A 17,443-nucleotide genomic window follows, 5' to 3' on the forward strand; every position below is an offset into this window, starting at 1 on the left:
TGACCCCTCCAGTCATGTGTGTCCTGTCAAACGTAGGAATGAGATGGTGTGTGCTGTCACCTTACACACACACACACACACACACACATACACACAATTGTTTCTTCTCTTTGAAGGCTCTCTTCCACCTGATTTTTACTAACAAAGATATACATGTTTGGGATGGCAGGAGATAGTGTTGGGTGGCACAGGGGTTCTTTATTCCCGGAGCCCTTATCCCTTCATTCGGTCTAACTCCCCCTTTTAAGCCGAGAAACCCCAAATACCAGAGTACTGGGAGAATTCATTTCAGAGCAGCTGGCCCGGCTGTGTCTCCCCTGCCTTCTGCCACGTCACCAGAGTCCGGGCAGGACCCGTTAGGATTGCCCGAGGCCCGTGCCCAATGACAACAGAGGTGGCTGCTTAAGTTCTCCGATTGGCAGCAGCGTGATTCCTTCTGGAGATGACACATTGGGGGCGAGTGTCATTTTGGAACCAGGGATGTTAGTGAATGGAGCTGGTGAGTGTTAGAGAGAATAGGAATGAGGTGTCAGGATTGGTCGTGCCTGTGGGAATCCACTGGTTTTGAATATTTATGTCCTTTATGGCCTTCCAATGTGATCCCTCCTTTCAAAACAAGCTTTCTTCAAACTATTTCAATTTAATAAGTTTCTGTGCAATTAGTGCATTTCAACCAATAATGGTTTATTTTTAAAAACCACCAGAGAAGCTTTAAATAACATTTTCTCATAAATTAGTCCTCATTTGCACAGTGATTCAGTTATTACACCATGAAGACCCTCTGGAGTGTGATGTTGTCAGGACACATAATAGCAGCGAATAGTATGTTATTAGCTAATGCTAATCACCGGTTAGTAGAAATGGGAAAAGAAGACGTGTCATTGGGGCTCCCGTGGCTAACAAGATGTGAATTACGAAAACATCTCCCAGAGAAATTCCAGGGTTGTTCTAGAAACCTGTTATTTGCATTTTCAAACATCTGGTCTCCGTCGATAGGGGAGGAGGGTGCTGGTTATCAGCCCTGCTTTCTTGTTCGGAGCAAAGCTCTGTACTTTTCCTGCCGGTAACCTCACCGCAGACACACCCTGCCCCTGCCTCTCAGCCCCGTTGGGCTGCCCACTGTCTTTATGTAGGTGATGGCATTGATTTCCAAAGATTGCCAGGTCGGCTTCCCAGGCCCAATCAGACTCTGCCCTTGGCCCCCTGGATTCCACGCGGTTTTGTTCGTGGTCCACGGTGGCTCAGCTCGGCTCCACACTCCTTCCCAAAGGCCTGCTGCGAGAAGGAACTTCCGTGTAGCTGGAACCTTCTAGAGAGCACAGTGTTCCCTTTACTCCAGGAGCTGCATTCCCAGCGCTGTCTGCAGCCTGCACTTCTCGAACCCACGCTGTTGCCTCTCGCTCTCCCATGGCAGTCTGGCTGGTGACAGCAGATGGGCTTATATTTATTGCCTGAAACTGTGACTCAGTCCTGGTCTTTCAAAGTAACTCGATGAGCACATGTTTTCCCCGGGCCCGCTGGCGTTTTGCTTATCCCGAGAACGCGCGAAGGGCCAGGACCCTCAGCTCCAGGTGCAGACGGCGGGTAAGGAGGTTCCGGGAGAAGCTTCGCTTTCCGCTGCTGAGGTCCGTCTGAACCTCATCGGAGGAACCGGAGGGAGAGGCGCACTGGCCGTCTGGTCTGCTGGTGGCACTGGTGTCCCGCGAGCCAGGCGGCCCTAGAATGGACTTCATTGAGCGTTCCAGCCACGGCTGTTAAAGAACTCCATTCATTCCCTGCACGCCTTGCCGAGTTTCCCACCTGGATAATGCTGAGGTTAGACACTGCCTCCCAGTGAAGCCTGGGCCTTCAACTTCACTTCAAGAGTTAAATTAGTGTTGCTATCAGGTACAAAGTAAAAGCATCTCCTTTATTCAGAATTACCCAAATGACTCCCCCCGCCCCCCCATTTATCACAAACCCTTTAGAAACTGTTGTGTACCTACTTTCCTTTGTTGTTTATGACACTGTAATGAAAATAGTATGTTTTATTTTCTGTTTCTCAATATTTTTAAATGATGCTGCCAACTCCTGTTGTGACACCTATCCCTGAGATATTTTTCCTTGGCCGTGTAGAGCGTTCGTCCGATAAAGAAAACTTTTCGAGCGCATGTCCTTCTCCCTGCATGTAGCTTTCTTCAGTAAACGTGCCTCCTGTTATGCCATGGCCATGTCTGTACATGGAGGTGCGTTGGGTCTGCACTGAATGCGAGCGAGGACCTAGTACAATGAGTCCCTCGCTGTGTGTTCTGCTCGCCCTGCAGGACCTTAGAGGCACCCAGCAGCCGGTGTCCTCACGTGTCATGACTACCTGAGCCCCAGAGATACAGGGCATAAAGCTAGTTAATGGGAGGTGGCAGTGACACTGAGTCGTCGTCGTCCCCCCCAACCCCCATCTGTTTCTGTGATGAGGCTGAGAAGACGGGAGCTGTGCTTTGTAAAAGGCAACACGGCTCTGTTCATTCTGTGTTGCTTTCCATTTGGATCCTGGTCTCTTTATCACTAAGGTGAGGTCCTTGAGGGCCAAGGTAGTTCTACATCCCTTCAGTGCCGGGATGGGGATTCTGTGCCCCCTGATGCCGGCTCTGAGTGGGGTGACTGAGTGACATTGTCACGGGTCAGGGAAGAGTGAGGTGTTGTATGTGAGGTGGCACTTGCCATTCCCGACTGTGGGCCCTTCCATACTTGATGACACCACCTACCTTTGCATGGACGCCTTGGGCACACGTGTGCACACTCAGGACCCATGCACAGACTCTCACCTGGCCACTCACCCGCGCTCACATTTTTAACAATAATCCTGAAAGCAAATATCATGTACATTTGCCTTGTCAATGATTGTGTCCGGGTTTGGGGAAGAAGTGGGCTTGCCTGAGATCAGTGGTTCTCAACCTTCCTAACGCCACATCCCTTTAATACAGTTCCTCATGTTGTGGTGACCCCCAACCATAAAATTATTTTTGTTGCTACTTCATAACTGTAAATTTTGCTACTGTTATGAATCGTAATGTAAATATCCGATATGCAGGATGTATTTTCATTACAAATTGAACATAATTAAAGCATAGTGATTAATCACAAAAACAATATGTAATTATATATGTGTTTTCCGATGATCTTAGGCAACCCCTGTGAAAGGTTGTTCGACCCTCAAGGGGGTCTCGACCCACAGGTTGGCGACCCACAGGTTGAGAACCGCTGCCTTAGATGAAACAATGGCAGCCTGTCTGGAGCCTCGATTGCCGTTTCTCTGCATCTGCGTTAGATTGTTCATTAACATATTTCAAGTATAATTAGTTGCCATCAAAGTTACCTCACCTTCAGCGGTGAGAATTACTGATGGAGCTAAACTAGATGAGCGTAATCTGTACAGACGTAACTCTCTCTCCGGGTTACAGAGCGCATGTGGGCTTGCTTGGGTGGTTGGTTGCTGTTGCTTATTATTATTATTTTGCATATTCAGTTATATATACTTGTGTATATGTCAGTAAATAATAAGAGATAGGAGGATTCTAGCCCCTTAAGAATTTCTCAAAAATTGTTATTTTACTAATTTGCTTTTTTAGTGGAATGGCTCTTACCAATGCCCCTTTCTTAAGTGCATTTTCAATTTCTTTAAAGATGCTGTGCTTTCAAAATTAAACTCTTCCATATTATGCATAGAACCCCAACTCCTAGCTTTAAAACCTGGGGTTCAGTTTGTTATTTTCCAGGGAAGTTCTGGGTATGTCTAGATTGAAGGATTTTAAAAAACCAAAAGCATTCAATTATATGATTTAGAAAGCCCATTCCATTTTGCAATTCTAACTTACTTTACAGACCCACAGATAATCCTTCCCCGCTTTCTGTGGGGAAGGAAAAACCTAAAAAACACAACCTAGATGCATCAGTCAGGGTTCTCCAGAGAAACAGAACCAATAGGGTGTGTGTATATGTGTGCATGTGCATGTGCACATGTGTGTGTGCGTGCACGCGTGTGTTACTTACCATCGGGAATTGGCTCGCATTGTTATGAAGATTGGCAAGTGCCAAGCTCAGTGAGCTGCAGACCCAGGAGACCAGTGGGGTGGTTCCAGTCCAAAGGCTGGCAGGCTCGAGACCCAGGAAGAGCCAACGTTTAAGTTCAAGTCTGAAGGCAGGAAAAACGGATGTCTCAACTCCAGGCAGGAGGAATTCCCCCTTATTTGGGGGAGATATCAGGTGAGGCACATCCACCTGAGGGTTTTATTCAGTCTCTCAATGTAAATGTGGAATTCATCCAGGAGCACAGACACACTCAGAATACTGTCTGACTTTACATGGCCCAGTCAAGTTGACACATAAAATTGACCTGAAAACTTTTGTCTTCCTCTTTCTGCCTTAGAGGTGGGCTCAGAATTCTCCCAACAGCCCACAGCTATTGGCTAGCTAACAGCCCACAGCTATTGGCTAGATTGGGCCTGAATAACATTATTTCATACAGTCTTTCTGTATCTCTGAAGGCGTTAGTATTTTTAGGGTGTGTGTGTGTGTGTTTTAATGCTTTTCAGTACCTTCTTCTATACTCTTTGCTTTTTTGTTTATTTTTCCTGGCAGAGCAAATTGTACTTTCTAGCTCATTGGTTTTTATTCTGTTAACATTTGAATATTGCCCAGCCACCTGTTGAGCGGCGGGTGTGTGAGCTCGTAAAGAAACAAAATAGTAGAATGCACCACTGTTGCTATTTTTTTGGTGGCACATCTTCACTCTTGATCCATGTGGTCATGTCCAGGACCGGTCAACACACCGTGTCGTCAGGTGCTGAGTCTTCTAGTGAAAACGAGAGAAACATCAATGATGAGAGAGAATCATCGGCTGCCTCCTGCACCCCCGCCCCCCACCACCACTAGGGATCCAGCCCGCAACTTGGGCATGTGCCCCTACCAGGAATTGAACTGTGACCTCCCGGTTCATAGGTTGATGCTCAACCACTGAGCCACACTGGCCGGGCTTGCCTTCCTCTCTCTTGACATGCCACCTTCCCCAGAGGTGATGCACGTCTTAAAATCCTCTGTCACAAGTGGGCAGTGCTTCCAGAGGAAGCGAGGAGCAGACTTAGCACCAGTATTTGTGGCCCCTACTTTTTGAGACCACGTCTTAAAGCAGGTCAGTGTAGCCCGTGGCTGCGGAGGCACTGGAGGAGGAGGCAGGCCGAGTGGTCATTCTGGCGGGTGTGTGGCTGCTCAACGCCTCCCTCCCCCTGTCCCAGACATTCTTATTTCGGAAAGTACCCAACGCCTACCCCGGTATACTGCCTGGAGCAACCCCCTCACCGTGGCCAGGAGCAGGAAACTCACGAGCCTTCATTCGCTTTTCCTGGGGTGGCCCCAGTTTCCCCACATTACTGCGGTTGGCCGGTTATTGAGGTCAGTCTGACTAAGGCAACTAGACTGCTGCAGGTAGGATGCCCCTTGTTCCTTATACTGAGCTTAGAGGAGTGTGTTGACGCATAACTGAAAAGTGCACAGTTAATGCAGGCTCAGGCATGGCTGGATCCAGGTGCTCATACCTGAGGACACCATGTCCCCCAGCTATTGGCCCTGCTTTCCTCCAGGTTGACTTCATTGCATGGGGGCAGGTTCAAGCCCAGAGAGCTCTTACCTTCCCCCTCAATTGCCCACCAGTAGCTGTGGTTAGGGGCTGTAATATACCGAGTGCATTTGGACTGAGCATCCCTGGAGCCGGGGGTGGGATCCACTCCACTTGAGCTATATGGCTTTGAGAGTTGGGGTGGTACCTCCTAAATAACTCAGGGTGTGCTGTTAGGGGAAAAAGCACAAATAGATGCTGCGCAGAAAACGTAGCCAATGTCTGCCTTTTAGCCTTTAGGATCCATCGAAGGGTTTTCTACTTGTTAGGGGAGATTGAGCTACCGCTGGTTCATGGCACAAAGTGAGTTTGTGTATACATTTGAATTTGTTCGTAAGACAACTACTTCCCTTCCTTCCCCAAACTTGAAGTGGCTTACAGGACTTCATAGTCTACAAAAGGTTTAGAAATGAATAAGGAAATTAGAGTAAAGAGAAAAGCAGGTAGGCCCCTAAGATAAGACGGGAATAAGGTGACTCTCACAAATCTCAAAGCTGGCGGGCAGCGCCTGCAGGGCTGGTGAAAGTGAGCTGCTCATTCGGCTCTGAGGTTCCTGGTATGAAGAGCATCTAGACCTTGTACAGAGGGGTGTGTGAGTGTGTGTGTGTGTGTGTGTGTGTGTGTGTGTGAGTGACACTCCCTCCTAAGCCACAAGCCCCTGTGGGAGGACAGGCCCTGCGCGAGGCCATGGGAAGATGATGAAGATGATGCCCGTCTGTGGTAACCTTAGATGCATGTCTTTTCCAAACTCCTGGGGCACTTGCCCTCCGGAACTTGCCCCTTTGCTCTCAGCATTGTGTTAGGAAACAAAGCGAGCAGACAAGGATGGAAACCTCTCTGTTGCTGGGTTCCTTCCAGGAACAATGGGCGGGTTAAACCGGTCACCTGTGGTGGGAGGCAGGCAGGTGAGTCACTGCTGTGACAGGGCAGAATGGGATCCTTAGTTGTACAGCGGGGCCAGTCCTGTGAATGGACTCATGCTTGCCTGGTGACTCACGTTCCTGTTTACAAATGAGCCACAGGAGTGCTGTGGAGACCGGGACCTCCGGGGTGGGCAGCCCTTCCGTGGGCAGAACTCAGGGCTCCTGTCATTCAAAGGCAAGATGCAGGGACAGCTGCCGCCAGTGGAAGGCCCTGGAGGAACACCAGTTTATAGGTGACGTGGCCCCGCCTCGTTTGGGGAGTTCACATGGCCTTTGGATGATTTTGTTCCAACTGGATACTCCCCATGGGAGGATCGGGAAATATGGTAGCCAAGTCAATGATTCTAGAACCGTGGCTGCTGTTGTATAGATTTGTCCTTCGTGTCTATCAATTTTCCATCTCCCAGTCTTTAGTACCCACTATGCTCATTGTGCTTTTTAGTGACGATCAGAACCTAAGATAGTGGGTCTTGTGCTCAGTCTCATATTCTTCACTCTGAATTCTGTGACTCGGGATTAAGAAGGGTGAGCCATCTGTTCATGGGACCTTCCTTCGCATAAAACTTTTATAACCTAGACCAGGGGAGGTGTACCTCCTTTACAACGGGCAGAAAAGACGTAGATATTTTCTTTCTGAAAAGCCAATTAGAATGATGCTTCTTTGTTGGGAAAGAGCTCTTCTCAGGCCTCAGGTCTCCCTCTACACCCCTAAGTTCTCTACACCATCCAGAGAGCAGCAGCCAGCATCTGCACAGGCAAACCCGTCTACACAGCAGCGCTGTGAGTTGACTGAGACCTGGTTCGTACTCCCCCTCTGCCGTTGACTAGCTGTGTGACCTTGGGCATGCTCCTTAACGTCTCTGAGTCAGTTTCCTCCTCTGTGAAGTGAGAGGGACAGGACCTACCTCAAGGGTGGCTGTGAGGTGTAGCGGAGGAACACGCACACCCCTGGCGGAGTAACAGGCAACGAACCCAGGCAGCTCGCGTCCGGGGCTCCGGCTGGGTGGAGATTCGGGGCAGCGCATCCTTTTGGAGCACCTAAAGTGGAAGCTGCCAGACCTTCGAGGGGACTGGAGAGGTCCGTGCCATTGCTTCTCTCGAAACGATTGCCGCCTGGCAGAGGGAAAGGTGTTAAGACATCCCCAATAGCTGTAGGGGTGGAACCATATGTAACTGCATTTTTGTAGGGTAGAAATACTGCATGGTTTATGCTAATAGAAGATTCAGTAAGGTAAGTTGAGAGACAGAGAGAGAGAGAGAGAGAGAGAGAGAGAGAGGTGAGAGAGGGGCTAGCCAGCTGGCTCCCTGGAGGCCCAGAGGCAGGTGTGGCCGCGTGCATTGGGGTATCGTGTGCCTTGGGGTAACAAAGGGCAGAGGTGGGGGAGCGGGAAGGGATGCCACAAAGTCTGCATGGAGGAGGCTGTTACGATGCCACTGGAGGGGGTCCCCAGGCTGGATGGCAGGGAGGTGGACGAGCTCTGGGTTCGCTCCTCCTCGCGGGGAGCTGTAGAGGAGTGGGGTTAGGGTAGAAAGCCAGGCTGGGGCCGCGGATGCCTGGTGACCGCACCCCCGCCCGCCGAGCCTCACTCTGTTCCCCTTTCTTCCCGGCCGCAGTGTCCCCTCCCTTGCTGCACTCAGGGCCACGACTGTCAGCACCTCTACCCCCCCTCAGACTTCACTGTCAGCACTCAAGTCTTCAGGGACATGAGGAGGAGCCACTCCTTACAAAAGGTTGGGGAGCCCTGGTGTTTGGAGGTAGGTCGCGGAGCCGAATGACGGTATGAGATGAGCCAGCCTCGACATGAACCCGCCCATCCAAAGTTTACCTGCAGCCAGGGCAGGGCCCATCCGCCACGGCCCAGCTTCCCGCCGGGTCACTGTCGTGTGGGGTGCCATGATGTCTGGGTGTACTGACCGCTGATGGGTGTATCAGAGCCATAAAGTTGCCAGTTTACCAGAAGAGGGCGGAGGGCGGGGCTCCCGGGGGCGGCCGGCGGTCCAGTGTCCTGCGTAGCTTTTGTGACCTGCGTAGCTTCTGTGAGAGCGAACCACCTTATGCCATTAAACTTGACCCCCAGGAAATAAGTCTCTGGGTGTCTTTCCAGCTCCCAGTGGAAGAGGAGTTATAACCTTCGCCTCTGTTATCAGTCACTTCGAACGCATAGCTTTTCCTTTGGAATCAGGGTGCCCAGGAAGGCTCCGTCCTCCGTGGGCCACCTTCCCGGGCAGCCGAGCACAGCTTCCTTCGCAGACCCGGCTCTCCAAGGACAGGGCGCATCGTCAGTTTCTTTTAAATAATTCAATATGTCGTCAATACCCCACGCCGCTCCGTGCTCGGCAATGACAGTTCTCTTCGGATTAGTGGTCCCAAGGAATAAAGAACATCGAGAGCACACTTTCATCTTCAGAAAAGCAAAAGTCAATGCAGATGAAAATTTTAAACTAACTCTTTAGACTTAAACAGCAAATGATTTCGTACTAATGCTAGCTTAAAAAAAAAAGATAAGTGAATAATCAAGAGCCAATTCGTAAAGCCCTCTGCCTTTAAAAAGCGTTTATTGTATACCTGCTGTATGCTGAGCGCTGTGCTACATGTTAGGGCTCCGAGGACAGAAAAGGGCCTAGAGCATATTAACACGTGCCCATGTGACTTGCCTTTGGAGAGAGAAGGGGTGGACTAAGTCATCTTTAAAAGCTTGTTTTAGTTTAAGAAGTACCTAGCCCTTTAAGAGAAGCAGAGACATGGAGAAAATCATACAGAAGAAACGTAGGCACCCATAGTTGTTTTTTTTTTTTTTTTTTAACCTGTTTATAATCTCTTCATTATTTGGATGCATTTCTTTTCTCAACATTCATGGGTCTAAACTTTAAAAGTCTTTACTCAGGTTCGTGTTTTCTTTCCACTTGACATAGCACCCAGGATGCTATACACTCCCGTGTGTCTTAGCTCTGGTTGGTCACGCCACGGATTGGCATCTTGTGGAAATCTTGCTATCTTACCCTTCCCCTTTGGCCAGGTGTGCGTGAAACAGAGGATGTTCTGGACTGTGCCTGGATTTCCTGGATCCCAGTGCCTGTGTAAGCCCGTGTCCTTTAATTGGCCTGGGTCTGACAGAGCAGGGGGTCCCCCCTTCTGTGCAGCAGCTGGGGCCAGATGCAAGCTTTTCCTCAGCAGCCCCTCCCTGGGTCATCTATAATAATAAAAGCGTAATATGCAAGTCAACCAAACGGCCAAACAGCGGAATGACCATCCGAACGACCTTCCGGACAAAGCCAGGGCTGTGAAGGCCTACTCTTGCATGGATTTCGTGCATCGGGCCTCTAGTCTTTTAGTCAGTGCAGTGGTTCATTCTGACTCTGGATGAAAAGGCCATAGCTGTTCCTCCAGCAGGGCCTGCGAATGCTAACTCATTAATCTTTGGTCGGAGTTATGAGGCCGATAAAGGAGAACCAGACACCCATTCAGAGTCTGAGGAAAACGAAAGAGAAAGACTGGATTTCTGCCTGACCCACAGATTAGATCCCTGGCGCCAGCTCTGCCCCTAGGACGGGGGAGCATCTCCTGGGAGAGTGCCAATACGTGCTGCTTCTGGACTGGGGTCTAAATCTCCAACTGTGACTAGGTCAGGCACGGCGACACCACTCACGGGCTGTGTGAACTTGGCAAGGTACCCTCCTGCTCTGCCTCAGTTTCCCCATCAGCGAAGGGGGATCCCACAGGGGCTGTTCTGAGCCTCAAATGAGGAAGCCTGTAAAGTGGGGGCTTGGTCAGAGGAGCTGGTGTGCCTGGTCTGGCACAAGCACCCGCAGGATTGTTAGGGGCTCGCACACAGATAGTGTGGCTATGTGATGGGCGGCCACTGCTGGGGCAGCTCGGTTGTGTAGCCGGCCTCCCATGCAGGCTTTTCCAGAAATGTATATGGCTCCTTTGGAGTGTTTCCTACTGTGAGAATCGGGGTGGTGTATGGAAATCCCATCCACAGCACAGCACAGATGTGCTGGAGGAGGCCCTGGGTAGTGTCATGGAAACCGCACTCAGTTGGAGGCAGGACTGGGTGTAACCCCAATGTCCTCTCCCCTCTGTTGGCAACGCGCTTCACCCTCCAGGATGCAATCCCCGTGTCTGTAAAAAGGGGTGGCAGTGGAGTACCTGCCCTGCTTCATGGGGACCTGTGAGGAGCCCTTGAAATCTGATCACAGTGACGTTTACCACACATTTTCTATGGTCCAGGTGTTTGCCTATGTTGAGTCTTTGCAACCTGGCAGCAGCACTGAGAGGGAGATGCAGTGACTATTCCTTTTTGCAGAAGAACCACAGGGAGGTTAAGCAACTTGCTTAAGGTCACACAGCGAAGGGGCAGAGCCGTGACAGACCCTGGCAGTAGCCCGTGGTTGGAGCCTTCCTCACCAGCCATCTGCCACCTGCTAAAGGAGAAGGTGTTGGTGTTCAGTACCCCCAGCCTCCTCAGGAGCTGGACAGAACTTCTCCTTCAGGACAACTAAGTCCCATTTTTTGCTCTACAAGTACCGTATTCTGGTACCTTATACCCCATCCATATTTAAGGTTCACTGTCCCTCCCCTTTCTTTCCTGCAGTTCAGCTGGATTCTCACTCTATAGTTCTCTCCGCCAGGGAATGAAGGTTGGTTGACCAGTTGAGTAAATATGACTAAGAAAGTCGATACCCACCTGGGCAGCATGACTCACTTCTTTCTAGTTAGCTATTCCCGTACCTGTTCACGCCAGCCGTACAGTCATTACATTGGGGCTATTAACCAGTTTAATAGTGACAATAATAGGGTGTGACCCCTGGCATAAATGCATTCAGATAAAAAGCAAGTGTTTTTCCTGTAATTGCTTAGTCAATACCATTTTCACGGAAATGCTTGCAAACAATCTTTTAAAAAGTTCTTTGTCCCAGTCCTTCCCTTACTCCTTGCTTCCTTCCTCTTCGGGCCTCCGACACGTTTTTCCTAATCTGTGGAGATAAGCAAGATGGTGCACCGTGTCCCTTCTGAGGTTTTGGTTGACCCTCCTTTGTGCTAGTGTTGAGGCTATTTGTATCCCATGTTTAGGGATACATGAGTGTGTGTGTGCGTGTGTGTGTGTGCGTGTGCGCGCGCGCCTGTGTGTTCAAGTGGGGGGAACATTATTGGTGGTACTGGCTTATTGACTTCTCAACTCATACATTTAAGGAGAAAAGAGACTTCTGCTAACGTTGCAAAGCTAGTCACACAGACAGGGAGTTAACCGTTCTGGTGGGAGGAAATGAAACTTTTCTTCGGTTTATTAGACCACATCCTATAAATCTGTGGCTTATTATATGTCTGATTTCTGAAAAGCATGGCATCATGGCCAAAGTTTTGTTTTTGCTTGTTAGTCATTGAAACAAATATAGATGCTGCTTCATTTCCTCGGCACCCTATTTTTCAGTACAGGTTATGTATGGACACTCTGGGTTTTCACAACACAGTGCATAGAAGGGAAGTACTGGCTTTATAAATCTCCGCTTTACAGCTCTGGACCAGCAAGCGTTCCGTTAGGCTGAAATGTTTAATGTGCCCTCCCCCTCCCGTGTCCACTGCGCAGAGGGCTCTGACATGTGGGGGCTTCACCGAGGCGTCCTGGTTACCTAGAGAAGCAGGATGAGAAAACAGCACAGGTACTTCTGGAAGGCAGCGTTCACATTTTGACAGACTTCCAGTCTTTTCAAAGATGTGTTTTAAAAATCATAGGTGGGCTCATAGCATATACACATTGTTTTCTGCTTATATTACATCGCTAGTCATAGATACACTTTCCTAGGTCTGCCCCAAAGACTTTGTAAAACCTCTAAGGGTTGACCATTCTAGAAGGGGGCGGCCCTCACTCTGCTTGGTCATCGCCCGGGAGCAAACAGACCACTTCTCGAGTCTCACTATTACGGTGCATCTCTCGTGGGAGAGGGTGCAAGTTGAAAATGATGAAGACAGAATGACCCGGACGCTGCAGAATGCCCACGTGATCTACATACCGCGGCTTAGCCCTGGTCCATCTGTGCAGGCGGGCCTGCAACTCAGCCCTCCCCCAAGTTCACTCTTGGAGTGGGATGGCTATGGGACCACCCATATTATTTTATTTCTCCTCTCTCTCATTCTCTCTTTGCACAGCTTCTTTGTTGGAGTCATAAATGAGTGCCTGAGTTTCCTCCGCCAATTCACTGCAGAACTGTAAATGGGTATCTTGGTGCCCAACTTGGAACTTCCAGCACCTTGGCGAAGTCCCAGTCCCAGGGCATCGTGACCAGGCTGTAGCTCCCGCTGCCGATCGGCGCCCCCTACGTGATGGACACAGCTTGTCCTGCACTCTGCACTGGGGGAACAGTCCCAGAGCGGGAGAGGGTCACTCTGGGTCCTGTTGCCCCTGTCGTGTGCCATTCCTTGGACCGAACTCTGTGTCTGCTGTTCCTCTCGCTTCTTCCACTTTCCTTCCACCCTGAGAAGCTGGTGCAGGAGGTAGGAAGTGCAGACTGCGTGCGTGGAGATCCGCGGAGGAGCTCCATCCATGGGGTGGGTGGCGTGTCCTCTCGCCCTGGGTCCACGCCTCTTGGGCCGCCTGACATCCACCCAGCCGCCATGGGCTGTCTCACAGCTCTTATCTCTGTGACCACCTCCCTTTTCTCGATTCTTGGTGAGTCACATGTTTTCTTTGCATCCGGTGTGACAAAGGTCATTAACAGAGAAGACTTGGGCCTTGGACGCGTGACATGCTGTCACCCGCGCGTTTGTTGTTTTGGGGGCTCCCCTTTGGTCATTCTGTGATGTGACAGGTCAGTTTTCAATGGGCTAGACTGTGGCCAGCGTGAGTTTAAATTAGCCTTCAGACTTTTTCGTCCTTCCGGGGGCCCCCCGAGTCAAAACACGTGGCCAGTCCTTGAAGGGCAGGAGTGGATGCTCTCGTTATCGGTAGGCAGGCGGCCTGTCTCCCTCCGCCTCGCCATATCTCTGTTCCGCAGAGGACTCTCCTGTTATCAGTGTCTTCCATGCCAGGGGGGGCAAATGCTTGGAATTTGGGACCAGAGAGAAGCCCGAGTTCAGCTCAGACTCCAGGACTTAGTTTACTTGTGTTTATTAAGGGAAATGATTGTCAAGTACGCAGAGTGGGCGATCCGGGTTTGTCTCCTTCCTTACCAGGCCAGTCTTCCTCTCCTTTATTCGAAAGGAATTCATTCATCAGCCACTGCTTGTGAACCAAAAGGGGATACTAGGAGCTGTATCCCCTTTTATTCTTTACTCCATATGTTTCCAACTTTCTCCAAAATATCTCTGAAAGTCCATTTCACACCTGTTTGCGTGAAAAATGCAACAGTGACAAACCGTGTTTTGAGGGGAGCGAGGCGGGAGAGCGGGTCCCGTTCTGGCCTTCTTTTCTGTCCTTGCCCAGCCGGTGGCTGGCCTCCTCTCCTGAAGCTGGAAATGAGGAAGGAGGTGGCCTTTGTACAGCCTTGGAGCCTTTCCGATGCCTTTGTTACAAACTCCTGGGGCCCGTGTGCCTGCCATGCACTCACGCACGTCTCCGGGGCTCGCCACCCCACGGTGCTCACCCACGTGCTCCCGGTCAGCTGGGCCGCCAGTGCGGCGGGAGAGAACATTTTTTTTTCCTCTGGGAAAATCTAAGTGAGGCCCATTTGTTCTCAGAGTGAAAGTTTCTGTTTCGGAAAAGTCAGTTCCTTCCGACCAGGGAGGGTGGGGATAAGGAAGGAACTAAACACCAGAGAAAGGAGAAGTGAGAGTGAAGGGAGATGGGAAGGAATCGGGGTGACCAGAGGACTCAGTTGCCGCCTCGGTTCATTTCCCAACCCCTCTGGTCACCTGGTCCGCCCAGCCTTGCCTGAGCCCCTTGGGGTCGCAGCCCGTGCCCTGGCGGTGGCCTCTCGCTGCTTAGGAAAACAGAGCTGGCGGGAGGTGGTGTTGGGTTGAACTTGAGCTGGAGTTGGGGTCAGAGGGATCACGGAAGCTCTCAATCACCCCTTGCCCGGCCTGGCTCCTGCCTGCTGGGTGCCTGGCAGGCCTGGTGGTTCACCCGGGATCAGGGGGGCAGGTGACAGGCCCACTCCTCCTGGGAAACGAGCAGCCACTCCACCAGAAGGTGCAAGGAATGTGTGACCAGCCGGAAGGAGATCCTGTTGGTCGTCCACAACCCTGTCTCCGGACAAGTTTCTTTTCTTCTCGCCTTTCACAGGGATGCACGAGAAAGCTGGGCGGAGGTGCGAGGGGTGCAGGCTGGCTTAGGGCACCTTTTACTGGCTTCAGAGATACACGCAGGTCCTGGGGCAGGGGGCTGCGCATTTCCTCTGTTTCCTCGTATCTGGGAGGGTCAGCAGTGTCTGGGTGTGGACGCCTAGCTCCAGATTTTATAGGGGCCTTTCTTCACTGCATTCTTGCTTGGTTGGGTCCCTTGCAAATGTCTGTTTTTCGGATTTGTACTTATTATCTACTTGTCTGTGTCCCTGATTTGTTTGTTGTGGTTCGGTTTGGATTTTTTTGGGGGGAAGGTATCTGGGAACCAGGTTTCTTTTGAGATATGGGACTTTAGAAAGATGATATTTTAAAATGCATCGTACAGCAAATGGACTTTTTCTTTTGGTCTACACTTCTATGAACTTTCGCATCAATTCCAATGATCGCTGTGCCCATCAGGACACATCACCCTCTACACACCCTCATGCTATCCCTCTGCAGCCACGGGAGGGATGGGTTTTATTTGTCATTTTTGCTGTTTGAAGGGCAGTGTTAACTCGATTCGTCTCTTTCACGCAGAGGCTAACTTCTCCCTGTTGATGACCTGGGTCTGCCCGCTCTCCTCCACACTTTCTCCAGCGGAGGGGCTGGAGCCGGGGGCCTGCTGTTGCCGGCCTGCTAGTGATTGACAGGTCTCGGTTGGATTTTGTACTTTTTTGGCACTGGCTGTTCTTGCCCGCCCGCTGTTCTTGCCAGAGAATGCTCTGGGCCACTTTGTGGATTTAGGAGAATTCTAGCTAATTCTGACCGTGGCCAAAGGGAAATATAATTAGCGAGAGAAATATGTTATTGCTAACCGTATAGGCAGCAGAGCGAAACAAAACGACTTCTGGAATCTTCTGCTTTGAATTATTTTCATTATTCTTGCCCAGATGTCTTTGCAGACCATCAAGGTTTGGGCATCACGTGTCAAATGAGGATGGTGCATTCTCTGTAGATTCTGTTGGCCCAGCGGAGTTCTCCCAGGCTGTCCCCAGATGCCCCATGACTTAGGTGAAAACCACACCCCCAATCAGGTTCTGGAACAAGCTGCTACCTGCACGGGGAGGCCAGGCCGAGTGTCACCCACTGTGGTTGAGAGCGTGCAACTCCTTAGGGAAAGTGAAGTGCAGGGAAGTGCGAGTAGTGAGCAGAGGAGGGCAACCTCAGAGGTCCCCAGCTCAGGGTCACACTTGGCTGAGCCATAGACGATGGCCCCGCTGTGGACTTGGCCGGGGAAAGTAGAGGCAGTCACACCCGTGTGAATTCCTGTGTAACCTAATTCCCGCCTTTGTAATTACCTGACACTTGCCCTTGCAGCCCGTTGAGAAGTGGGAGCAGGGACCGAGGGCAGAAAGCAGACACTGTAGGGGAGACAGACAGAGGAAGGCAACACCCAGAAACACAGGCATGGCTCTTCTTCTGGCCTCCCGACATCTAACATCGCCTTCTACAAAAGTAACCCAACTTGCCTGCCTCTACCCCAGCTCCCCCTGCTCCCCAGGCTGAAGGAATCTCTGGGTGGGGGAGAGTCAGGGCATCTGCGATTTAGCCGAGAGGAGGCGTGAGTTTTGCTGATAAGAAACTGTTATTGTGTGGCCACAGGTTGGAGGGGAATGTCCTCCAGGTGGAAGCAGAATAGTTTTCATGAAAAAAAAAATTACATAGTCAACAAAGCAACACAAGCATGGATCCGAGGGCAAAGCAAGAGGAACAAACAGCCTAGAAACAAGTTGCTTTTGTGCATCCTGCTGGAAATGCTAGGGGTGCTTTACAAGCCGGGCTGGCGGGATTTTCACAAGGAGAGCCAGTGTGACCACGGGGCCTGGCGCCTTCACTCTGGAATACGCCTCTGGAGGGCCATGCGCGTGGTCAGCCCCCTCGGAAAGTCCTCGCCATTTGTCTGATTGACGTCCGAAACGTGGTGTCATTCTACAAACACCCATGTGAGAAGGTTTTTTTTTCCCTTTTTCTTATTTGGGTGACAGATTGCATGTTAGGGCACTACGAGATGAAAGCACTAAATATTTGTGTTAGAAAAACACAGGAAAGATTGATAGCTTTAGAAAAACACAGCTCATCCTCTCAGCTGAAAACCGATGGGCTTAAAATTCCATTAACAAAAATGACTGTCTGGACGGCCCCCCCTCTGGGAATGATTCACAAGGGGGGATGGGGGGTGAGGCGAAAGCAGAGGTCGGACAGTGGAAGATTGTACCGGATTCTTTTTCGTGTTGAGTAGACTAGGGCTGCTTCGTTGAACTTGAGGTCCAAGTTCGACAAAAGAAATGCCCTCTCTCCTTCTTCAATGTTGGTCTCCTGCTCTGGGGTCTTTTAATAGGACGGTTATCTCAATAGTTTTTCTCTCCATAAAAAGGAGTATATTTGTTATTCCCTCTTTCAGATTCCATGAAGGTCACAATTCTTGCAAGCTGGGCATGACCTATCTTACCTCAGAAGAAGAGAGAATGTGGCTTTGGCACTGGGATATGGTTATTGCATGGGGTCAAGATTCCATGAATTCGAACCTATCACGGCAAAGTTTGTCCTTCTACAAACAGGGACATTTTCGTACCCACTTTCCTTCCTTTATTGGGTGATTTCAGTGAGTTAAGG

At 50.5% G+C, this 17,443-nt stretch overlaps 1 protein-coding gene across 12 annotated transcripts in view; it reads left to right on the forward strand.

Annotated features, from left to right (window-relative positions):
• TCF7L2 (transcription factor 7 like 2) overlaps positions 1 to 17,443 on the forward strand; it is a 188,428-nt gene that overhangs the window by 106,074 nt on the left and 64,911 nt on the right. For 5 of the 12 annotated variants that reach the window (XM_014455291.2, XM_023753365.1, XM_006088140.3 and 2 more), the window contains exon 4: positions 8,185 to 8,325. The exons of the other annotated variants lie outside the window; for them this stretch is intronic. In XM_014455291.2, the coding sequence (XP_014310777.1) occupies positions 8,185 to 8,325 (141 nt within the window). The remainder of the gene's footprint in view (positions 1 to 8,184; positions 8,326 to 17,443) is intronic. 12 annotated transcript variants of the gene reach the window in all.

Source organism: Myotis lucifugus, unplaced genomic scaffold (assembly GCF_000147115.1).
Source record: "Myotis lucifugus unplaced genomic scaffold, Myoluc2.0 scaffold_44, whole genome shotgun sequence".
Lineage (NCBI taxonomy): Eukaryota > Metazoa > Chordata > Mammalia > Chiroptera > Vespertilionidae > Myotis > Myotis lucifugus.